The 26673-nt window shown below is 37.5% G+C and overlaps 1 protein-coding gene across 1 annotated transcript in view; it reads right to left on the reverse strand.

Moving 5' to 3' along the window:
• Nucleotides 1-26673, reverse strand: part of LOC126183590 (endoribonuclease Dcr-1-like) — a 295755-nt gene that overhangs the window by 226098 nt on the left and 42984 nt on the right. The window contains exons 3-6 of the mRNA XM_049925687.1: nucleotides 18575-18690; nucleotides 11490-11652; nucleotides 5745-5870; nucleotides 1212-1381 (exon numbers count right to left, since the gene is read on the reverse strand). Coding sequence (XP_049781644.1) covers nucleotides 1212-1381; nucleotides 5745-5870; nucleotides 11490-11652; nucleotides 18575-18690 — 575 coding nt within the window. The remainder of the gene's footprint in view (nucleotides 1-1211; nucleotides 1382-5744; nucleotides 5871-11489; nucleotides 11653-18574; nucleotides 18691-26673) is intronic.

The following is a 26673-nucleotide window of genomic DNA, read 5'->3' on the forward strand; positions in this document are numbered from 1 at the left end:
CTGATGATACAAGTATAGTAATCACACCCAAGAAGCAAGAATCAGCTGAGGAAATTGCGAATAATGTCTTTCAGAAAATTATTAAGTGGTTCTCTGCAAATGGACTCTCACTAAATTTTGAGAAAACATAGTTTATAAAATTCTGTACAGTAAATGGCATAACACCATTGATAAATATAGACTATGAACGGAAGTCTGTTGCTAAGGTAGAATACTCAAAATTTCTGGGTGTGTGCATTGATGAGAAATTGAATTGATCTACTGAAACGGTTAGGTTCTGCTACTTATGCTATTAGGGTTATTGCAAATTTTGGTGATAAACATATCAGTAAATTAGCCTAATATGCCTATTTTCATTCACTGCTTTCATATGGCATCATATTTTGGGGCAATTCGTCATTAAGAGAGAAAGTATTCATTGCACAAAAGTGTGTAATCAAAATAATAGCTGGAGCCCACCCAAGATCACCTCGCAGACATTTATTTAAGGAACTTGGGATATTCACAGTACCTTTGCAATACATGTATTCACTTATGAAATTTGTCATTAATAACCCATCCCAATTCAAAAATAACAGCGAAGTGCTTAGCTACAACACTAGAAGAAAGGATGATCTTCATTATTCTGGATTAAATCTCATTTTGGCACAGAAAGGGGTGAATTATGCTGCCACGAAAATCTTTGGTCACTTGCCAAATAGTATTAAAACTTTGACAGATAGCCAACCAACATTTAACAGCAAATTAAAAGAATTTCTGAATGACAACTCCTTCTACTCATTAGATGAATTCTTAGAGATGAAGTAGTAACTGTACAAAAAAAAGTATAATTAATTATTTTGTGTAAAGAAAACTTATGTTGAAGTGACACGTTCCACGTCATTACGAAATGTCGTATTCATGATCTATGGAACAAGGATTAATGTATGTAAGCATGTATGTACTACTCTTTATAACAAATGTCATTGAAACTGCAAACCTCTTTGTATGGAGTTTTGAACCTCACTCTTTCCAAATGGTAATCATATGCCTTGAATGCTGTGTCAAATTATTAGGATGCACAATATGGATTTTCTTTCTAACACCTTCATTTGTGGGAACAGCTGTATTTGAAATTAAAGACTAATTTTACTGAACAATCCTACATTGTCATTAGGGTGAAATATCTTTGGGGAAACAAAATTGTTTTCATGAAGTAAACACTGCATTACCTTAGTACTGAAACAATGTCACTTGCTGTTTCTGCTGTGCTGAGAAGTGCAGCTTCTAATCTCTGCATTTCACCTTCCAAGCGACCAGGATCTGCTGTACTGTTGAAGATTGGTGCTGTAAGTCCCAGAATTCGAGGTCTTTTCGGAGACAATGACACATACTGCATGACCTGAGACAGAAAATATCAAATTAAATACATACTCAAGTAATCCACACAAAAAAGGACTTGACAAGAACAACAAGTAGGAAAGACATTGTGCAGGATGTGACAGGCCTAATATTCGATTAATAACAAATACTGGACAGATGGCATGAGTTTCTGCTATTATAAAAATATATAGTACTATAAACTAGCAGGTATTTTAAAAGAGAGAAAACTAATTAGACTGCCTGTCAAAAAAAGTGAAGCATCCAAAAAAGAAGAGGAAAAAAATGTAAGTTTCCTGGTTAAGGGAGTACACAATGTTATTTCAGTGATAACAAAATTGAGTCAAATTTACAACACAAGAGGATGCAGGGTGTCTGTGGCATACTTTTGTGCCATCAGAATTCCCTCAATCACTACCAGCCAGGACCTGAAGTCATACCTGATGGCTTCCCACACGACAGCAGGAGTAACATCGCAGTGCACCCCCTAACTGTCAGAAGACTGGGCTCTTTCACCAGGTTCTTGTCATATTTGTGAACGATGGTCACCCAGGGTAGTGCATAACAGCAATTTACCGCTGAACACAATAAGACACCACACATCAGCAGTCAACGCTTCCTGGTCATGGCAGCACTCCAAATGCATGAATTAAGAGATGTGGTGTTAATGGCAGCCTAGGTAGGCAATAGTAATTTGCTAGTATGGCTGCTTGTAGTCTCTGACCAATGGTGTGGGGAGAGAGAGAATGTTGCACAAAATTCATTACTTGTTCTCAGATGGAAGATATGAATGTGAAGGGGTTGTAATGTATTTGGTGCATAATACAGTGATCCTTCCTTGTGAAGGTCAGACATGGAGGACTGGAAAATTAACGAGTATGTCTGCCCTCACATCCCCATTCAGTCCAACACAAGACCGAATATGTGTCATCTCTTCGCAATGATCAATATATATCTGATGCTGTTCACAGCCCTTATATACCCTACCAAGCCTGGTAGCAATAATGAATTCGAACAACACTAATGAAGTAATCATTCACATACTTTCCAGGCAGTGTACTTGTTGAAATGCTTCTTGGAAAAAATAAATAATTTATTGGTTTTCAGTAAGATAAACAAGGTCATAGCAACTGTCAGTTAACATATAGCACTAAAAGAATACTGGGATACCATCAACATTTATGACTGAGCCGCCTGGCCAGCTTCGCATATCAGCATGCCGCTCCTGAGATTCAGCTTATGTGTAGGCCTGGACAGAATCCGGCCACAGATTAACAATGATGGCCAGTGTGCTCGTCAGCCTAGATGTGGTTTATAGATGGTTCCCCCACACCCAACTAGGTGAATACCAGGCTAGTACCCATGACCCACCCAAGTTAGATGATTTGGAAACATGGTGAAAACCTTTTCACACTTTGACCAGAGTCAACACTAGGTGCAGACAGATGGGGTACACAAATTCCATCCTTGGGGGAGAAGAGGGAGACGTGACAACAACCAGGAAGGGCATTCGGCCACCCTCTATCACTAACACTGCCAAAACCAGATTAACATGTGAACCACCCTGAAAATACAGGATGAAGCCAGGACAAGAAAAAGAAAGTCAACATTAGCTGCACTACATTACAATAATAAAAACAGATCACAAAAATATTCATGTACTTCACAGCAGGTAAATTATTCATCAGTTAAATTTGTCGGCTCACCATGAAAATAAAACAAACATGCCAACCACTTTTTAATGGTACAGGATATATACAGGAAAAAAAATAGACATACTTCACTGAACAAGCGACATTTTAAAGCTGATGTAACATTTAATTGAACAGTTTGCGAAAGGTTACATTAACAGTGATTGTTCTTTCTTTTAGTGTTCAACCCTGAGGTTGGTTTGCAGCACAGTGCCATTCCTCTCTTCTGTCTGCTTTCCTCTTCATTTCCACGTATGTGTTACATCCAACGTCACTCATGATTTGTTGCATGTATGATATCCTTGGTCACCCCCGCCGATTCCTTCCCTCAATAGCTCCTTCTGCTATTGTTCCAATGATGATGTTGTGTCGGAGGATGTGCCCTAGAAGTTTGTCTCTTCTTGTTTCGATGTGCCTCCACAGATATCTGGTTTCCTGCACTCTTCTAAGCACCTCTTCATTTGCAACTTTGCCTCTCCAGCTGATCATCATCCTTCTACAGCACCACATCTCCAGGGCCTCTAGCCGTCTTCTCTCTACTCTTCCAATTGTTCAAGTTTCACATCCGTATAGGGCCACTCTCCAAACGAAACCTTTCATGATACGTTTCCTTATTTTCAGACTGATGTTGTTGCTGGTGAGTAAGTTCCTTCTCCGACTAAATGCAATTTTGGCCTTTTGTATTCTGGTCGCAATTTCTTTCCGGCTTCTTCCATCTCTTATGATTTTGCTTCCGAGATAAGTAAATACCTCTATCACTTCCAGTTCCTCTCTCCCAACTCTCATTCTCAGAGGTTCATATCCTGCTCCTGTACTGCTGCATACCATCACTTTAGTCTTTTTCTTGTTTATTCTCATTCCATACTGATTGCATAGAATTTTTTCCATTTTTCTGAGGACTTCCTCTAGATTTTCTTTTGTCTCTGTCACTATAGCAATATCATCTGCATAACGTAGAATGTCTATCTTCTGCCCATTAACTTTGATCCCCACCTCAGTATTTTCTTGAACTTTGTCTACAGCTTGCTGGATGTAAGCATTGAATATATGAGGAGAGAGAGCACATCCTTGCATTACCCCTTTTCTAATATTTGCTTCTTGTTCATGGTGTCAGTTCCTAATCACTGCCACCTCATTCTTATAGAAACTGAGTATCACACAGATGTCTTTATACTTTATTCCACTTTTCCTCAGCACTCTGAACATCTCTTGCCAGATAACATTATCGAATGCATTTTCCTTCTCTACAAAGGCAATGTAAGTTGGTTTATTTTTCTGTAATTGCTTTCCGATAACGAGTCTCAGTGCCAGAATCGCCTCTCTTGTTCCCAATCCCCTTCTCAAACCAAACTCGTCTTCACTCACCATATCCTCCACCTTCTCTTCAATTCTCTTCAGAACTATTTTTATGAAAATTTTTGATGCATGTGATATTAGGCTTAGAGTTCGGTAATGTTCACATTTTGTAGCTGCTGCCTTCTTTGGTATAGGAACAATGATACATTTCTGGAAGTCTGTCGGTATCTCTCTTGTGTTACAGATGGACCTAATAAGTTTAAGTAGCATCATTTTCATGCTGTCACCAGCATTCTTTATTAGTTCTGCAGGGATGTCATCAATACCCGTTACTTTGTTGTCCCGTAGTTCTTTTAGAGCTCTGTCAAATTCTTCTTGCAGAATGTCATCTCCCTTGTCATCTTCGTCTACTTGCTCTTCTCTTCCTATTACTTCCTCCGAAAGATGTGTTCCGGCTTACAACTCCTCTACGTATTCTTTCAATCTCTTCACCATGTCCTCACCAAACAGCATTTTCCCTTCTTTATTTTCTATTGTGCCTGAGAGTATTGTTTTACGTTTGTTACGTTTGTTAAGAAATAGATTTGCTGTTCTGTAGACTAAATCAGTTCTTCTGTTTTGCATATTTTCTTCCACTTCTCTGCAAATTCCTTCAAGAAAATTTTATTTTGCTTTCCTAGCTTCTCTATTAACTAAATTCCTTAGTCTTCTGTATTAAGCTTTTCCTTGTTCATCAGTTGCATTTTTGTATACTCTCCTGTTTTCTATAAGCTCAATAACATCTGCTGTAATCCATTTCCTCTTTTTTTTTGGTTGAGTTCTTCCAACTATCTTTTCTGCTGCTTTGTATATACCAGATTGAATTTGATCCCAGTCTTCATTTACTCCACCATGTTGAAAATTCTTAGCTAGGTTGTCTGTTTCATGAGCATAGCGCTTTGCCAGTCCCTCAGTTTTCAGTTTTTCTAGTTCCCATAAGTTTTACTGGCTTCTTCTTCAAACGTTTGAATCTCAGTGAACTTTTCATCAGGACCAGGTTATGATCACTGCCTATGTCTGCACATGGATAGCTCCTGCATTCTTTTATCTGGTTCCTAAAAACGTGCTTTCACTAGAATGTAATCAATCTGTTGTCTCCTCAGTGATTGTTAGGAATACTTTATCAGCTTTTTTCACTTTTCCTGTAAGCCTTTCTTGATAAGTCTCAATTGAAATTATAAATATGTTACTACGATACCCATTTTCCTGTCATACTGAAAATTTTGCACTGTGAATTAAAGTTGACAACTCACAAATTCTCTAACCATACCCCTCTGTCAAAAAATGGACATTACTCTAAGTCCTCACTCTCATTTAGTGTATTAATAAATTTTGATGTGAAACTTTAATAGATCTTACCCTTCTCATTGGATGGTTCTGTAAAACATTGTGACATTCATCAAGCACAAGCACATTTATGTCCTCAATCCTAAGAATGCCATTACTGATGACATCATTGCAAACGTCACTTGTCATTACAAGCACCTGAAATCAAAATAACAGCATTCTTATTAATTTGTAATAAAATACTGATGCACATGGACATGCAGCCCAAATGTGCATGCCACACCTGTGCGCCACCCCCCCCCCCCCCCCTTTACACACACAAATTCTTTGTTTACGACAGTTCAACATAAAACAAATTCTTCCAAAGTTTATAACAATTTATGAGTAGGCTGTCCATTTTCAACAGTGAAAAGATGTGTATCTGAATTCAAACAGTCATATTTCCCTTAAAAATGATCCACATAAGGTCCTCAAACTTCAATTACTGGCAAAATTTTCACAAAAAGTGTGTAATATGGTGATGGATCATCAGCAATTAAAATTGTATGAAATAGTTGATGTAAAGTGCATTTTATGTGAATGACTGACTATGGGAAATCGTAGTGCAAGATTGAAGCCACCTAATGTTTGATGCAGAGTCATGTTTGGACAATTTTCAAAAGAATTTGTAACAGAGTTAAGCTAGAACTATCCACTTGTTCCTGGAACCACCCACTTGTTCTAATGCTATTCCCGACAGTAATAGCTGTTTCTCTTTAATTGATCATATTTTACAAAGAGCACATACGATGCAAGTACACAAGAGAGTTAATTTTATATCCAGGTCTAATTTCAGCAGAAATAATTGTTCAAGAGGTAGTTTACTAATCAATAACAATAATACTGTGAGTAAAAATACATGGAAATAGTTTACATAAAGAAATTTTCATCATTTAAGATGTTTCATGAAGAGGCAGAGAGAGAATTTGGGATGAGCTAGATACAGTGGAATATCGTTAGAATATGCCTCATTACTGTGTTTTCTGGCATATTATGTCCACTTTTGGAAGTCCCAGTCCCACTTGCATTAAATGCATGTTAAACGGGATCACTTCTGCATTCTCCCTCTCCACTTTGCATGTTCAAATTTGGCAGTATTGGTACTGATGCCCACTGTAACTTTTGCACCAAGAGTTGTGAGAGCAGTGAGAGTAGTATGTTCACAGCCATGTGTGCACAGAAATGTGCAAGAAGACAGTGCTATTCAGTGACAGCATCGCTGCAAGTCATACAGATCATTTGCTACGGCAGAAATGACGTGCATAAATAGTCTGTACGTGTTGGCTTTAGTTCTGACGACTTCCGACTTCTGTAGTGGCCAAAGGAACTGATTAGCATGTAATTCAATTGCTGGCCTCCTTTGTCTGTGTTTAGCATTTGATTGACACTCTCTCTCCATGACCTTTTTTTGTGTTATTTGGTTTACCAATACATCATGGATAAAAATACAGCCAGACATTTAACAAATGAAGAAAAGTTTAACATTATTCAGGAAGTGGACAAAATGTCACACATGATATTGCACAAAAATTGAAGAATTCCTCCATCAGCATTAAATACAATAGTGAAGTAAAGAAAAATAGCACAAGCAGTAAGTTCAGAAGTAGGAAATGGTAAATAAAAACAAGTGTGTGTAGGTCAGTTACCAGAACTGGAAAATGTCCTACTAAAGTAGATACAACAAGTGTGTACTTCGAACATTCCAATTGATGGTACAGTGGCTCATACTAAAGCAATATATATGGTACAAAATTTGCAGCTTGTTGATTTCAAAGCATCCAACTGCTGGATCAAAAGGTTGAAGAATAGACATAATTTACTGTATAAATGTGTTCAAGTTGAGGCTGGAAGCGTGAACATTGACACTGTTCAGTCATGGAAAAATACTGTTTTGTCAAGTCCCACAAATGTTTTTAATGCAGATGAAATGGGCTTTTTTTTACTTTCTATCTGACAAAACTCTCGAGTTCAGAGGAGAAAATGCCAAGGCAAAAAAATTGGTAAAGAGAGGCTAACTTCTTTTATTATGTTGAAATGAAAGTTGAACACTGGAAAGGCGAAGAGTCCATGGTGATTCAGAAATGTGCTGACATTTCCATGTAAATATGTGTCTAATGTGAATGCATGGGCAACAAGAACTATATGTGAACAATTCTTGCACACCTGGAGTGCAAAGTTGACCAATGTGCAGTGCATCCACAAGATGTGTTGGATCTATCTAATATAAATGTAGTGTTTTTTCCTCCCAACTGATAAAATGTTTGAAACAAAAATTCAGGAAAATTGTTTTTTAGCAGAGGCTGGTTTGTCCTCATTCTACAATGTGAAAGGGTATGATCTTAGATGCTATGCATTTTGCAAGAAGTGAGTGGGATTCTGTGCAAGAAAGCACAATCTCAAACTGCTTCAAGAATGCTGGCTTTCATTGTACACTCACAGAACACAACATGCCAGAAAACAAAGTAACTGCAGCTGAACAATGGCAGAAAATAATGAGGCAACAGGGATACACTGACTATCTTAGCTTCAGGGAATATGTTGAATGTGATGAAGATGTTGCCATCTGTCAGCCCATGACAAGTGATGAAGTGTTACAGGGACAGCTGGCACAGAACCACGAAGAAAGTGAAGACACGAATTAGCCAGAACTTTATCAGTTCTTACAATAATAAAAGATATTGAAACACTAGATGCAGTTAAGCATTATGATTTGAGTTTTGAAGTTTGTGAAGTAGAGATGAACATGTTAAGTACGATAGCCAATACAGTATTAAAGCCAGGACAAAAGAAACAGTCAACTATTGATATGTTTTTCAAACCATTATGAAGACATGACTATGCACTGTATTTATTGTGCTATAGTGTAGTTAGGCTAACAAGATGTGCAATGTACCAACAGTTTGTTGAAATGACAAGTCCTACTCAGCAATTCACTAATGGATAGACGCTAAATTAATGATGTTCATTTGTTTTGAGAAGTGTAATAAAAATTGTAATTTTAGCATATTTTTATTTTTCCTACATCACATGCCAGGTTCGCATTTTGGACACTAGAGGTTACACTCACACGTCACATGACTTTCATGTATTTCAGTTGCTGGATGGCAGCCCTGTACACATCCTATATATTGGATTCTACCAATGTTCCTGTACCTAACACATTTTTGCTCTTGGGTATGATATTCCAAATGAGTAATATTTTATTGATATAGCATGTCGAGAAATGTCGCATTATGAGATTGCATATTACCCCACATATGGCACCCTTAATTTCACACTTTTACCAGCAAAAAAATCAAATCATTACCAAATTATGTATTTTTTGGTAGCACATTCTCCAGCTTATGATGCTCAAAATCTGTGTTCCTTTCAAAGACATGCTAACGAGATTCCACTAAGTCTGAATGTAGCAATATAGCTCATCTGAAAGCTCTTAGACTCTTACTGTCAATGAAGATCTTATTTTTCCTAAAAAGATCTTATTTCAAAAGTTATTTGCAAATTGAACTTTTCAACTTCCAGAATGTTCATTTTTAACCAATGATTATTTCCAAAATTAAGATACCTAGTTTTGTAGCCCTAATTTTTCTTATTTCAAAAATGCCCACTTGCACTAGTGTAACATGTTAATTATCTGATCTAGAAAATTATGTATCTTAGACTTTTTGGCAAGAACTGGGAATCTTCACAGGAGTATGCATGGTATACACCATATACTCTATATAATTTTATCAATTTTTCAGTAATACAGGGGTACTTTCTCGTTATAAAGTAAAAGATGATAGCTAATTTCAATAATATTCATATGCTCCTCTGTAAGTAGAACCTCTGGGCAATGATTCAGGCAGTTCTAGTTTGCCCAGCAACACGCAAACATATCCATGTCAAACATTTTGGCTCTTCTTTGTGTAGTGAATAGCTAAATGTATATTCCTTTGTGATATGTAGACATTACAAATGTGTAGAGAAAGTGAACTAAAAACCTGGAGCTTCTGTTAAGTATTTTGTCAAAGAATGTACATGCTCATTTGTGATGACTATACTGTATCTATTATCTTTAGCAAGCTGATTATCATAACAACAAATGTTTCAATAAATGTGAAAAAGTGTCTAGTTAAATAAAGTAGTATTTTGTTTATCATTTCAAAACTTGTCACTAATCCAATATTACACCAAGATGGTAGACACCAGAAGTGCAGCTACCAAGGGATAATGCAACCATAGGTGAGACACATCACAAATCCAACTGATTGGGTGCACCAATTTGTTACTGTAGATAAGACATAGATCCACTACTTCATACCAGACAATTACAGCAGTGGCTGCAAGCCAATGGCTGTGTCCTAGAGAAGACAAACTTCATTACACCAACAATAAAAACATTAAAACAACAGTGAACATTAAAAAGGTGTTATGAACCAACTGGATGAAATGATACATGAGACATTGACTGTGAAAACAAAAACATCCATGTCTCCTGGGATTACGTGACTGCTCATAAACATGTCATAGCATTGGCAAAATATGATTTGGAACAGATTCTCAGAACATGTGCCCTATTCAACAGACCTGGCACCCTCTGACTTCTGCTTACTCCCACAACTTCATAAATTTGTAGCTGGAAGACATTTTTGATCCAAAAGGTGGTTGTGGTGCTTTTATTTTGCAGACCTTGCATAATCACACTACTGTGATAATTTATTCACTGGAAAACTAGTGAACACAGTGCACTGGTCTTAGAAAGGGCCACTTCAAAAAAAAAAGTGCAGTTTTACCTAAATAAGTCTTTCTTCATGTAGAAAAAGACAGAACAGAAGATAAATAAAATAACTACCCACAGAAGCTTTCATTGACAAACAGAGAAATTTTCACCTTAAACTCAAACAATTTTCCAGGGACTTTTCTGCAACAACGAACTTCAAGTTTCAATATTTCACTTAAGGTGAAGAAAATAGACATTACTATTAGCATCTATGATCTTTGGTTTGCAGTTGGTGTGTCCTTATATTCAAACATCCATTTCCCGAAATGTAGTAAAATGCTAGGTCTTGACACTGTTACAATTCTACCTGCATAGCAAGATGAGGTACTTGAATCTTTTGAGTATTCCTTTGCAAAAAGAGATGCATCACACTGTGTTACTCAGATGTTTGATAACTGAGGCATAAAGAGAGAATTTTCCCCCCTTAATATCCCTCAAATACTGCAACCAAATATTATTGGATGTGGAGCCTAAAAAATCCTGCTATAATTTTGAAAATATCAAGTGTTCTGCAGCTACGGCTCACATTAATTAAAAACCCAACAAAAATCACAGAACTGCTAATTGTTCAGAAGGAACTTTACATTCCATATTCGTAATCCATTCTTTCAGTCATTAAGGCCTTCTGCAGTTGAGGTGGTGGTGTGTATCTAGAAGTGAAGCAAGAGAGCAATAAAAAAGGCAGCAACATGTAAACCTTGTCCCAAAGCACCACATCTAGCATAAAGCAGTCCTAGATTTCAACAAATAAACATAAAAAGTATCACATTACAAGAGCCATCATTCAAATGATGTACTGCTTTGTTATTCCTTTTATCTGTGCAATATAATGCTTACACAACACTATGACAAGTATCATTTACACTTACTGAGAAAACAAGTTTTACATCAGTCAAAAACCATCATCATTAACATTACATAATTAATTGTGACCGTATTGCTTATTTACATCTGTCAGTACAGTACAAGACAATTGATTTTTCATTAATTCACTTTAGTAGCTGTTAAGGCAGTACCTGCTTTTCCATTAATTCTTTCTCCCAATCGGTTACACTTGAGAATTCACTGTATTCACCAACAGTTAAATCTGTCAAGTTATTGATGTAGGTTGCTTGGTGTCCCACCAGTGCCATGCTGTCCACAAGATATACTGAACGTTTGCCTCCATTCTTAATTGGCCTGCAAAGAAATGTGTTAAAATTATCAGACCTAAATATGCAAGACCTTGCCATTGTCTTGAAAGACATTTAATTTGTCTCATATTCAACCAAAGATTTTACGTTTTGACCTTGGCAAAGGTAATAATATTAATCAAAGATGAAACCTTTAGTGAAACAGAGAAATTGAACACTCAAAACATCAATAGATTCCCAGTTTCACTACTTCCAAATGCAGATAAAATTAAATGAGATAACTGAAACTGTTTATGAAAGTCTGTCCACTGTTCAGTTTTTCAAGCCACTTACCATTTAGGGCACTTTTGGTCACAACTAAAGACTAACAAGTAATGTAAATAAATAGTTAGCTGCCAAATATTTAACAAGTTTTTAGAAATGTGCTTAGTGTAAAATATAAGAAAAGGGAACAGCAACTAATTCTGTCCAAAAATGTAAAATGGCAGCTTATACAATGATATGTCATGACAGCTTGTACAACTACTCTTTAATTATTTTTTTTTCCTTTCAGAATTATTATTACTCCATAAACAAATTATTCACCCTGGCAGTATGTAATCTGGTTTATTTAATCCCATTCTCCATTACTGTATGTACTTTTATCTCTTATTGGTTGACAAATTTCATGTTGCACCATATGCATGATATATAAAACAAATCAACTTAGTAGCAGAAAGTACAAACATCCATGTAATTATAATAAAGTGATGTTTGTTAACGTGTTTAAAACAGTTTCTGCCTGTTTTGTAAAACTGTGCTACTCTACACCATTCTGTTGTGTAATTATTCCAGGACAGATATCCACGAATTGAACATCTATCTATCACCCAGAGGAAGACGATAGAATGATAAGACACAGGACTGGCATCTGGGAGGAAGGTAATTCAAATCCCCATTCAGTAATCCACGTTTAGGTTTTTTATTATTTCCTTAAATCACTAAAAGCAAATGCAGTGTTGGTTCTACAAAAAGGACACAGCCAATTATTTCCTTCACCATCTTTCTCCAGTTTGAGCATGTACTCCACCCCCTAATGACCTTGTCTTCTACAGGATGTAGAACTCTAACCTACTTTCCTTCCCATCTGCCTACCATGCTGTTAATGTATCTCAAAAATGCAAAAATTAACAGTAACATTATCTATTTAAGAAGAGAAGGGTCTACTCTCACTGCCAAACAAGAACAACTGGAGCAGAGCTAATGATCAGGAAATGTCGCTTAGCAAGATGTACGCCTGGGCTTTTATAGTTTACTTCTCCACTTAGCCCTGCTTGAATGGGTAGGATGTGTGCGCACTGTGTGCAGATGCAGAAGGTGCTGGATGCAGTCCTCAAAAAGTTGAAGACGGTTTGGCTATGGTCAGTGATCTTCAGGCAGCTGCCTTGGGAGCTAGCAGTGGTGGACAATCTGGCGTATCACACAGGACACCACAGGCGTCACTTGTTTCACCCATGGGCTTTACTGCTGTGGTACCTTCCAGTGTACCCAATTTGGTTGATCTGCCTCACCGCAATGTGAGTGGTGGGTGGTGTCACGTTCGTGTCACTTGAGATGGAGGGCCAATGTGTGGAAGCTGGCTGTCTGGCCTCGCCTGTTTGCCCTGTGAGTGGACAGATGGATGTTCCTTCAGCAGTGTCTGAGCAGGGGGCAGGAGTGTGCTAGTTATCAGGAGCGCCAATGTTAAGTGAGTTATGGAGCCCATTAGTGAAATAGCATTCAGGGCCAGAAATAAAGTCAATGTGCACTCGGTATGTCTGCTCGGTTGGCCTCATCCAAGATGTGGTGGAGGCCTTGCCTGCGGCTGTCGAGCGTGTAGGGCACAGTTGTCTGCAAGTTGTGGCTCACGTTGGCACCAACGACGCCTGTTGTTTGGGTTCTGAGGCTATCCAGTTTGTAAAGGGTACTGGTAGTATTGGTGAAGGCTGCTGGCCTTATATATAGGGTGCAAGCTGAGCTCGCAATTTGCACCATTGTTCCTAGAGTCGATTGGGGTCCTTTGGTTTGGAGCTGAGTGGAGAGTCTCAGCCAAAGGCTTTGGCTTTCAAGGGGGGAGGGGGGGGGGGGGCAGGGGAATTGCAGGACTCCCTTTGATAGGTCAAGGGTGCAAAACACAAAGGAAGCAGCTACTCGGGAAGCAAAGCACTTGCAGAGAACACATGGGGATTTTTCAGACTAGGCAGCAGTTTTAGGTACTCTGGCAAACACTCCCCACATGACACAGCGAAATAAGACCACATTCAGAGTAAAGACACTTTGACTGTCAAATATTATCAATAAATTGTATTATTCATAACAATGATCCTATATTTACTGCCCTCCAGGAACTTTCTCAAGCTCAAATTTTTCATGGGACCAAGAGCTAGCTGAAAATGTCATAGAAAGCACTGTGATACTTAGAGTGTCATGGAATATATATCAGAAAGAAAGATTAGACAGTATAGGAGGGGGAGTGCTCCTTGTAGTTGACAAAAATACTGTCTCTTGAGGTCGAATTTGAGTGTGACAGTGAAGCCATCTAGTCGCATTTAACAGGTCTAGGCGAAATCAAGTTAATTGTTGGATGTTTTTACCAGCCATCCCATTCTGCTGTGACAGTTTTAGAGTCATTCAAAGAAAGTTTACAGTCAGGAGTGCAGAAATATCCAGACCACGCAATATCAGTTGGAGGCAACTTCAACTTACTGAGTATAGTCTGGGACATTTATGGACTTACAGTATGGGGTACAGACAGGCAGTCACGCAGAGTTCTTTCGAACAAGTTTTCTGAAAACGTGTCTTGAGCAGCTAGTGTGACAGCCCACAGGCAAAGGAAATATTTTAGAACTTATAGCTACAAACAGGACTCACCTTATCAACAGCATCAGTATAGAGAGAGGGATTAGTGACCAAAATGTCAACATACAAACTATGGTTACTAAAACTAATAAATCAATCAAGAAGGCTAGAGAAGTATTTTTGCTGAACAGAGCACATAAGCAATTGTTAATATCCCACTTAGAAAATGAATTAACATAATTTAGTTCCAGTATGGTGGACATAGGAGAATTATAGGCAAAGTTCAAATGGACTGTAAATTGTGCTTTGGAGAAGTATGTGTGAAGTAAGTGGATGAAAGATGGAGAAGAGCCACCATGGTTTAAAAGTTAAATCTGAAAAATGCTGAGAAAGCAAAGGCTGTTGCACTCTCGGTTCAAAAGTGTATGGGGTACAAATGTACGGGGTATGACAACAGGCTGAATTTAGCAGAGATTTGTGCATCTGTAGAAAAAAAAAAGATCGATGCACAAAGCATACAACAGTTTCCACCATCAGAGATCTTTCTGAGAACCAAAGAAAATTCTGGTCCTACACAAAATCGCCAAGTGGGTCTAAGACTTCTATCTAGTCACTTGTTGACCAGTCTGGCAAGGCAGTAGAAGATAGCAAAAGGAAAGCCTGCTTTTTCTATTTTGCATTTAATAAATTGTTTATGCAGGAGAATCATACAAACATGACGATCACTTGATCACTGCACAGATTCCCAAACAGAGGAGATAATAATAGGCATCGCTGGCGTACACAAACAACTGAAAGTGTTGGAAACAAAAAAGTCGCCATGTGTGGACGGAATACCTATTCAGTTTTTCGAAGAGTACTTTATGTCATTGGCAACTTACTTAGTTTGCATTTATCAGAAATCTCTTCCCCAGCACAAAGATCCAAGCAACTGGAAAAAAAGTGCAGGTGACTCCTGTATATAAGAAGGGTAAGAGAATGACCCACAAAATAACGGACCAATATCCTTAACATCCATATGCTACAGAGTTCCTGAACATGTTGTCAGTTGGAATGTAATATATTTCCTTCCGATGGAAAAGCTTCTGTCCACAAATCTGCACGGTCTTAGAAAGCATTGCTCATGCCCCTTTCTAACATGATATCCTGTAAACTATGGATGAAGGGCAACAGGAAGATTCCATATTAATAGATTTTCGAAAAGCATTTGACACTGCAAGTTCTCAAATGCCTGAGAATACAGAGTCAGTTCCCAGATATGTTAGTGGTTCAAAGACTTCTCCAGTAACATAACCCAATATGTTTGTCCTCAACAACAAGTGTTCATCACAGAGAATTGTATTATCAGGAGTGCCCCATGGAAATGTGATAGAACAGTCATTATTTTCTATATGCATAAATGATCTGGTGGACATGGTGAGCAGCAGTCTGCAGCTGTTTGCTGATGATGCTGTAGTGTATAGGAAAGTGTTATCATTACATGACTGTAGGAGGATACAAGATGACTTGACAAAATTTCTAGTTGGTGTGATGAATGGCAGCTGCCTGTAAATGTAGAAAAGTGTCAGTTAATGCAGATGAGTTGGAAAAACAAACCTGTAATGTTAGAATATAGCATTTATAATGTGTTGTTTGACATAGCCAAGTCAATTAAATATCTAGGGGTAACTTTGCACAGTGATGTGAAATGGAACGAGTACATAAGGATCGTAGTAGGGAAGACGAATGGTCAACTGCTTTTTATTGGAAATTTGGTTCACTTGGAAAGGAGACGGTTGATAGGACACTAGTGTGACCCATTCTTGAGTACTGCTTGAGTGCTTTGGATCCACACCAGGTCAAATTAAGGAAGACAACGAACAAATTCAGAGACGAGCTGCTACACTTGTTACTGGTAGGTTATACAACCAGCAAGTATTATGGAGATTCTTTATGAACTCAAATGGGAATTCCTGCAGGGAAGGTGATTTTCTTTTCAAGGAACATGATTAACAAAATTTAGAGAATCTGCATTTGAAGCTGACTGCAGAACAATTCTACTGCCACCAGCGTACATTTTACTTACGGACCACAGAGATAAGACAAGAGAAATTAGGGCTCATATGAAGGTATTCAGACATTCTTTATTCCCTCACTCTATCTGAGAGCTGAATAGGAAAATAAATGTATAATAGGTGTATAGATCATCCTCTGCCATGCACTGTACACTGGGTTCTGGAAAATGTGTGTACATCTTTATGTACGTCATTTAAATATCAAGGGGTAATTCTACAAAGCAGAGTAAATTGGACAACCACATGAATCATAGTAAGAAAAGTGAACTGAAGTTCGGGGTGTTCCGGAGAGATGCAGCACATCAGTGATGCAAACAGCATACAAGATATTAGTGTGACCTACTCTGAAGCATGACTACAATATTTGGAGGTTGTATCAAACAGAAATGTCAGAAGACATTAAACACATACAGAGATGCACTGATAAGATTATAACATGTCAGTTCAGCCCACACTTAAGTGTAACATAGGTCCTTTGTGAACTTCACTGAGAATTCTTAGAAGAAGGGTGGCATTTCTGCCATGAAATCCTATTGGCTGAATTCACAGAACTGGTATTCAAAGGAGACTGTGCAATAGTTCTGCTGTCTCAAATCTACATCATCAAACCTAAGGGCAGTGAGATTATGATAAGACAAGTAACTCATGTGGCAAGGCACATATACAAAAAAAATTATTTTGCTCCATTAGTGAATGGACTATGACAGACGTCGCTATTGATGGCACAAAGTGCCCTTTGTCATGTGCTTTACAGGGGATTGCAGAGTCTTATATATATATATATATATATATATATATATCGAACACAAACATACACACAAAATTCAAGCTTTCGCAACAAACTGTTGCCTCATCAGGAAAGAGGGAAGGAGAGGGAAAGACGAAAGGATGTGGGTTTTAAGGGAGAGGGTAAGGAGTCATTCCAGTCCCGGGAGCGGAAAGACTTACCTTATGGGGAAAAAAGGACAGGTATACACTCGCACACACACACACACACACACACACACACACACACACACACACACACATATCCATCCACACATATACAGACACAAGCAGACATATTTGTGTGGATGGATATGTGGATGGATATGTGTGTGTGTGCGCGAGTGTATACCCGTCCTTTTTTCCCCATAAGGTAAGTCTTTCCGCTCCCGGGACTGGAATGACTCCTTACCCTCTCCCTTAAAACCCACATCCTTTCGTCTTTCCCTCTCCTTCCCTCTTTCCTGATGAGGCAACAGTTTGTTGCGAAAGCTTGAATTTTGTGTGTATGTTTGTGTTCGTTTGTGTGTCTGTCGACCTGCCAGCACTTTCATTTGGTAAGTCACATCATCTTTGTTTTTAGGTATATTTTTCCTTCATGGAATGTTTCCTTCTAAGAAGAAAAAGCCTTACAGGTATGTCTGAGAACAGGACAGAGATTTGAACACTGCTTGGTATTTCCACTTTTTATTTATTTATTTAATTTTTTTTACACTAATCTCTCAGATATTAGGAAGAGAAATTAATAGTTATTGCGCGCAGTGTGCTATTTCAGCACATAGCAATTTCATTGTTGTTCATAGTAAGTGGTTATCTTATTTGAAGAGTTCAAAATAATAATTTTGGTGCTTAAAAACTAATACTGAATATAAACAAAAAAATATAATACTCCTTCTGAGCAGAAAAAATGATAAGTGCACACAGCGATAGCTACTTGTAATAGGACTAAGAATTCAAAATTTATGGCATTTGTGTATTTTTGGTTTATTAGGATTGAAAAATGATGAAAAATTTAAGCCTTTCTTCACATGTTTTACACACTTTTCCCATCAAAATATCTAAAATCAGCAAGTGGATTTTAAATGCCACATACAGAAATTTAAATTTTTGCCACATGGCGCCAGAAAACAGAATGACACAAAAATAAAAATGCTTTTGCGTGTGAATACAATTTGCAAACGATGTGAGGAGGGTGAGCCAGACCATTCTCAGTTTAATGAAATAATATGAATTCAATTCACAGTCACTCTTACGATGAAGACTTTACTTCTATGAGATGCTCTGCTCTAAAATTACATCACACACATGTTGCAAGAGCTTTTACTTTATTACCTTCGTATTGCATTTGAAAATTCCTGGATTAACTTTGTTGCTATGAATACTCTCCCAGAGCTCGAGCAAAGACATACAATTATGTTTCGCTCTTTTGCAGCATCAAGAAGTTCAACCTGAGAAAATAAAATGTCCTGTTACAAAGAATTAGAGTGGATAAACTGATATAAAGGACATGCAAATAAAAATAATCCCCACAAACAATTATCAGATATTTTCACAAATTTATTGATTATAAATTCTAGGACTCAACAAATTTACTACAACTATTTCACTCTGGTCTGGAAAATTTAACAATTTCAACATAATTATTCACAATTCATTACAATAAGGTGTTTATGAAACTAAATTTATGACAAATGATTTTGTGCACTTACAAAATCCATCTATGCACCAATTTTGGCTAAATAATGATAGAAAATAAAACTAATCACAATCAAGTAATCAGAACATTTCACTAACAACTTCATATCAAATCTAAATGATATCCTAAAAGGGTTTAGCAGATACATTTCACTACAAAAACTGATAAACCAACAAAAATGTGACATTAATATAAAATAAACTTCCCCTAAGTGATGAATAATGGAAATTAACATGCAACTTCTATCTAACAAAACAATGACCTTCCTCTCGGTGACTCTTGTTCAACTAATGTCATCCAAAGACCTCTAAGATGCTGCTTCTTATGCATATGAACAACACGTCACATCTGGCCAACACAAGTAGCTCAGTCAGTAAGAGTATGGCCGGCAAAAGTATGGAGCCTAGTTTGAGTGCCAGTCAAATGCAGTACTGGCCACGAAGTTTCAAATACAACAAATTTCTACAGTTGCTGCAGCATGTACATACCTATGAATTAAGGCTGAGTCCATTTTCATGAAGACCACCCACTTTTGAACATTTAAATTTGTTGCACACATGAAGCCTTCACATGCATTATTCTATATGAGACTCACCACGAAGGTGACACATTGAGTGCAGACAGGCACAACAAAAAGACTGTTACACATTTAGCTTTTGGCCAAAGTCTTCTCCACAAAATAAAAAACAAACAAACACACACACAAACAAACAAACAAAAAGTAAGCTCACCATAAGCACACACGACAGCCATCACCAGCAGCTTGGACCAGAATGCCAGCATCCTGGTCTGACCTGCCGGAGATGGTGGTCGTGTGTTTGCCTGTATGAATGTGCGTGTCTTTTCTTTCCTGAAAAAGGCTTTTGCTGAAAGGTAAATCTTTAATAGACTTTTTGTTGTGGCTTTCTGTAACTCAACATGTCATCTTTATGGTGAGTAGTAATTTATCCTTTTCCTAATATTGTTGATATTTCAACCTGGACTTTCCAATGTTTGATTCCGGATGAGGTTCCGTCTACTGCATTAGACAGTAGATTGTTGATATTTTTAAGTGTGAGTTTGCTTATTATTTTTCACAATAGTTATATTAGCATAAATGCCATTCACAGATTAGGCCTTAAGCCTGTTCTGACTGGCCAACTGCTGCCTACAACGCAATATGAGGAGCAATCTATGATCGTGGGACATGCTATCAGCATGTCGCCAATCCCTCAAGCTATTATTGTCAGTAGATGAATCCCGATGCTGTTGCTTCTTTATTCAAGCAGCTCCTCATCAGGCCTCACAAGGCTGAATGGACCCCATTCCAGACCTACCTACCTCAGAAAAATCTGGGGAGATACGACAGATCGAACCAGGGCCCTTCCATACAAAAGGCAGTGCCACTAACCATTTGGCTACAGAGGCAGTCCAACAGTTATGTAATCACTGAAGATGTCGTGTTACACCCAGCAGAAAATGATTTGTGTCTTTTGCTTGCTTTATAACTTCTCATTGCTAAGTACAGCAAGAGGAAAAAGGCAGTTCTGCACACTTAGACAAAACATGTGACTTATGTAGGTGCATTGCTCAAATATTACAATTTAAGGATTATTCTAAAATCAGTGATTATGCTAACTTCCATTTTGATAATGCTGGTGTAATAACACAGGAATGCGTGTTACTGGAATCTGTGATTTGGCAAGCCCCTGGAGAACACCAATCTGCTACCACATTTCATGGTTGTAGTTGTACCCATAGAAATGGAAGACATTCTACTAGTGATTCTTCTTACATCTGTTTATCTTCATCAACCTATCTTAAGCTGATAGATTGTGTTACAAAACAAAATCAATTTTTCTTACGATCAGAGTGTCCATCTCCTTCAGATTAAACAAAAATGAAGTGAACAACAGGAAGTGTCATTTTTCACAATTTCACCACATTTGCCACAAGAGTTCCCATAATGGAAGCTACCAACCACAGGTATCACTTTGACATCTTTCAAAAAACCTATAGCTATCTGTGAAGTACTTCTGAACAATCTTCTCACAGATGCATAGGGAGACATGTTCACTATGAAGCAATGGGTACATAACTTGAAGATTAGTACTTTCAGCAAAACCAATTTAAGTTTCTGGAAAACTGAAACTTTCATTATTTTTCCAACCTTCCTTCCCACAACAGAGTCACAAAATTCAACAAAAAGTGTGTTCCTGGTCCTGATGGAATCCGGTCAGATTCTTTGCAGAATTTTCAAACTCTGAAAATCACATTTAAGTGCCTGACACAGCATTCATTGAACCAGTTTCACAATAATTCTCTATTACTCCAATCTTGAACAGCACACAGAAAAAAATGAACATCTACATCTTTCCATGTGATCTCTGATTTCTCTTATTTATTACGATCATCATTTCTCCCTATGTAGGTCGGTATCAATAAAATATTTTTGCATTCAGAGGACGAAGTTGGCAGTTGAAATTTCATGAGAAGATTCCACCACAGCAAAAAACACCTTTGTTTTAAAGATATCCACCCCAATTCCTGTATCACATCAATGATACAATTTCTCGCTAATACAACATGTGCTGATCTTCTTTGAACTTCCTTGATGTACTCCATTAATCACATCTGGTAATGATCTCACACTGCGCAGTAGCTCTCCAAAATAGGATGGACAAGTGTACTGTAGGCAGTCTCTTTAGTAGATCGGTTGCATCTTCTAAGTGTTCTGCCCAAAAAACATAGTCTTCGGTTCACATTCCACACAACATTCTCAATGCTTTCTTTCCAATTTAAGTTGTTAATAATTGTAATTCCTAGGTATTTAGCTGAATTTACAGCCTTTAGATTTGACTGTCATTTCGCAATTTGTTTTGCTCTTCTGATGACTTTACCACACTAGAAACGGCAGCATCATCTGCAAAAAAAAAAACCTAAGATGGCTGCTCAGATTGTCTCCTGAAGTGTTCATATAGGTAAGGAACGACAGAGGTTCTATAACACTACCTTGGAGAAAACCAGAAATCACTTCTGTTTTCCTTGATGACTTTTAATCAATTATTACGAACAGTGACCTCTTTGACAGGAAATCACGAAACCAGTTACATAACTGAGATGATATTCCATAAGCGCGCAAGTTGACTACAAGCTGCTTGCGAGGTACAATATTAAAAGCCTAATGGAAATCTAAAAATACAGAATCAATTTGAAATCCCTTATCAAAAGTACTCAACACTTCATGTGAGTAAAGAGCTAGTTGTGTTTTAGTTAGCTCCAATTTTAACCATAATGTACTGCAGATCTCATTAACAACACTATGACCAGTGATTGAAAGAAATCACAGCTCCTCTTGAATAGATGAACATCCTCCGTGCCAAGAAACATGGATTTTAAATACATTGGCCATGCAAAATCCAACTTTCTCTTTTCTCACACGACATCTAGAAAGCCATAGACCAAGACTGTCAAGTGGATATAATATTTCTTGACTTTTAAAAAGCATTTGACTTGGTACCCCATCAACATTTATTAACAAAGTTTGGTTACATGGGCTACTGAACAACATTTGTGAATGGACTGAGGATTTCTTTGTAGGGAAGGGACAGCATGTTCTCTTGGCTGGAGACGCAACGGAAGTAGAGGAGGAGGAGGAGGAGGAGGAGGAGGAGGAGGATAGTGTTGTTTAACGTCCTGTCGACAACGAGGCCATTAGAGACGGAGCACAAGCTCAGATTAGTGAAGGATGGGAAAGGAAGTCGGCCGTGCCCTTTCAACGGAAGTAGAAGGAACTTCTAACATATCTTAGGGAAGTGTGTTAGGACCCTTGTTGTTCATGTTGTATGTTAATGACCTGGTAGACAATGTTAACAGTAACCTCAGATTTTTTTTGCAGGTGATGGAGTTACGTGGAGCAAAAAACAATGTGGAAAAAGATGCACAAATATCCAGTCAGATTCTGATATGGCTTCACAGTGGTGCAAAAATTGGTAACTTGTTTTAAATTTGCTGAAATGCAAAATTGTTCACTTCATAAAACACAGGAAAGTCATAGTATACGACTAAAACATTAATTAGTCACAACTGGAGTCAGTTAACTCGTACCTACACTTAACATGTAGGGGGCATGAAATAAAGATACAAGATTGAATGATCATATATGTTGAATTGTACGAAAGGCAGATGTCAAACTTTGGACCAGTGGGAGGCTACTAGGAAAATGCAATCAGACTATAGAGAAGACTGTTTACAAATCGCTTGTGGATTCCACCTTAGAATATTGCTCAGGTGTGTAGGACAAGTGTGAATAACCTGAACTGGCAGACCCTTGAACATAAGTGCCAGTTATCTCACAAAAACCTACTTACATAGTTTCAAGAACCAGTATTATGGGAAGAATGTAAGACCTATTCTTCTTCCCCCTATTTATCACTCCCATAATGAAAAGAAATTCTGTAGGTATGAGGGGTAAAATACAGGTAGCAATAGTCTATCTACAACTTGTGCAGAAACCAGATGGCAGTTATAAGAGTTGAAGGGCATGAAATGGAAGCAGTGGTTGAAAAGGGGGTGAGACTGAATTTTAGCCTATCCCCCATATTATTCAATCCATGCACTGAGCAAAGCAGTAAAGGAAACCAATTAAAATTTTGGAAAAGGAATTACAGTTTGGGGAGAAAAAAATAAAAACTTTGAGGTTCATTGATGACATTGCAATCTTGTCAGAGACACTGAAGGACTTGAAAGAGCAATTGAATGAAATGTATAGTGTCTTTAAAGGATGATATATGATAAACATCAACAAAAGCAAAATGAGGGTAATGGAATATAGACTAATTAAATCAAGCAATGCTGAGGGAATTAGATTTGTAAATGAGACGCTAAAAGTAGTATATGTTTTTTTTCTATTTGGGCAGTAAAATAACTGATGATGGTCAAAGTAGAGAGGATATAAAATGTAACATGATAATGGCAAGAAGATCAATTTTTTTAACATCAAATATAGATTTAAGTGTTAGGAAGTCTCTTCTGAAGGCATTTGTCTGGAGTGTAGTCTTGTATGGAAGTGAACCATTGATGATAAAAAGTTCAGGCAAGAGGAGAATAGAAGCTTTTGAAATTTGGTGCCGCAGAAAAGGCTGATGATTAGATCGGTACATCATGTAACTAATGAGGTGGTACAGAATAGAACTGGGGAGACAAGAAATTTGTGGCACAGCTTGATTAAAAGAAGGAATTGGTTGATACCACACTCTCTGAGGCATCAATGGCTCACAAACTTAGTATTGGAGGTGTGTTTGTGTGGGGGGGTGGGGGCATGCACACACGTGTGCACAGAACAGAGTAGCGTGGAGAACTGCATCAAACCAATCTTTGAAGTGAATACCACAACAATGACAAAGAAAAGATTACGCCAATTACAGAACACACAGAAACATTTAAGCATTCATTCTTCCAGGGCTCCATATGCCATTGTAACAGGAAGAAACCATAGCTTTTGGTACTGTGCAACTGGCTTCTGCCATACTCTTCACAGCGGGTTGCAGTGTATGTATGTAGATGCAGAAAATTCATCCTGCACAGCTGAGTGCATCATTTAGCTAAAACACAGTGTTCAGTATGTTGTAACAAAGTTATATGAAATAGAACTATAAAATTCATGACATTATACAATGTTTTTCAAGAGACATAAGTTGAGATCAAAAGTCCTCATATGTGGAGTAGATGATGCTAACATGTCAGTATTGAATTTTGCTTTGTTCTCTGTGGCATTTGATATTACGACCAGCTGAAATAAAGGCAAATGAAATTCAGCAAATAAACAACTGCCATCACTCTTAGTGTTGCCAGACTGTAACCCAGCTACACTGCAATGCCTGATAGCATCTGTAACTGTAAACACACTGATAAAGCATTAGAAAATTGACAACTTGAATCAGACAACTGAAAGTGCAGAAATGGAGCAAAAATGAAACGTATAATAAAAGGTATATTATTTTCTCATGCTCATTAAGATTATTACAATGCACATATCTAACATTCCTTTCAAATTTAAAAGAAAGTAAAGTGTTTCCATGACCAGAAAGAAATTATTGATTAAGAATTTTTTCAGAGGAGTAAAACCTTCATGAGACTGGATGCCCAGTTTTCTTTTGCTGTGTTCAATGTCCCTCTGCAAGCTGCCACTACAGGTCATTAAAGACACAGCAATAACTCAGTTTTGAGAATATAGGCAAAGTCACTGCCACTGACTTGTGGAAAAAAAATTGGCATTTTTTTAGGGTGATCAGATCAAGTAACAAGAGAAAACATACCATGAAACCAGTTGGGAAGTGAACACATTAAATTTCCACTCAAAAAAGGAAGCACATTAGAGAAAAGAAACGGGTAGGTACTTGAGTAAGAAACATCACAACAAATTTCCTTCAACACCTGCTTAACTCAACATTTAAAACAAAAAACACAAGTAGTTGCTGCATATTGACAGTGGCAACTATTGGGAGGTGGAATGACAATAGGCATGGTCAGCACCTCAGCAGAACTGGGAAAGAGAGGCTGGTGGAGTTAACACATGTTGTCGGGGATAGGAGGACTAGACCTTTTTTTAGGAGAAACCACAACAGCAGGCTCCCAGCCTTTAAAAGTAATCCAATCAGTTTAGAGTGTTCTTGATCACGTATACAAATCATAGAATGCAACACACCAGAGTGTACAAACACCATTGACGTATATGATGATATCAATGTGGTTGGATAATCGAAGCCATGTCACCGTATCCTTATGGGGTATACCAGGATCATCTTAGTGAATTCCATGTTAGAAACATGGTTAACCACTTTGCACACCTCCGTATTTTAGCACACTTCACATCCTTGAGACTTCAGCTATACAATGTTTGCTTAGAATGTGGAAGTTGATACTGTAGAACTACCTTAAAGGTTGGGGAATCGTATTTGCATCAGAGGCTGGCACATTTTAAAGATTAGAGAAGATCTTATCACAATTATTGTGGAGAAACATTTTCAATTGGTGGCCACTGAACTAACTAACTCAGTAAGGTGGTAGTTTCCATATATGCATCAGCATATTGGAGCACACCATTTCATTTGTATTAGTAAGTTAATAAGTTTCATGTACCACGGATCATTCTGCACGATAAATCATAATGATGTGGAATGATTCATTTTACATTCAGATTGCAAATTAATTTGTAAGTATGGCTACAGGATGAACATTTGTAGATTTTTTAACTTTATTTTTTAATATACACATGGGAGTTAGTAATTCCTACCTGCCACCTTTTACAAATTACAATAATATAAATTATTCTATGGAATAGGAGGAGCTGTTGAAGAGAAACTTTTTCAGTTTTGATTTCAAATTTTACTTTGCTGTCTATCGGACATTTTCTGTCACTGGATAAGTGATCAAAAATTTTTGTTGCAACATCGTGCACCATTTTTTGTGCTAAAGACAACCTTAATGTGGAGTTATAACTGTCATTTTTCCTTCTGGTGTAATTATGCACATCATTCTTCCTTTTGAACAGTATTGGATTATTTACAATGAACTTCAAAAGGGAATAAATATACTGAGAAACAGTAGTCAGAATGGACAACTCATTAAACAGATGTCTAAAAGATGATCGTGGGTCAGCACAACATATTATTCTTACAGCAAATTTTTCCACAATGAAGACTTTCTTTCTTAAAGATGAGTTACCCCACAACATTATTCCATATGACATTACTGA

The sequence above is a fragment of the Schistocerca cancellata genome, chromosome 4 (genome assembly GCF_023864275.1).
Source record: "Schistocerca cancellata isolate TAMUIC-IGC-003103 chromosome 4, iqSchCanc2.1, whole genome shotgun sequence".
NCBI classification, from domain to species: Eukaryota; Metazoa; Arthropoda; class Insecta; order Orthoptera; family Acrididae; genus Schistocerca; species Schistocerca cancellata.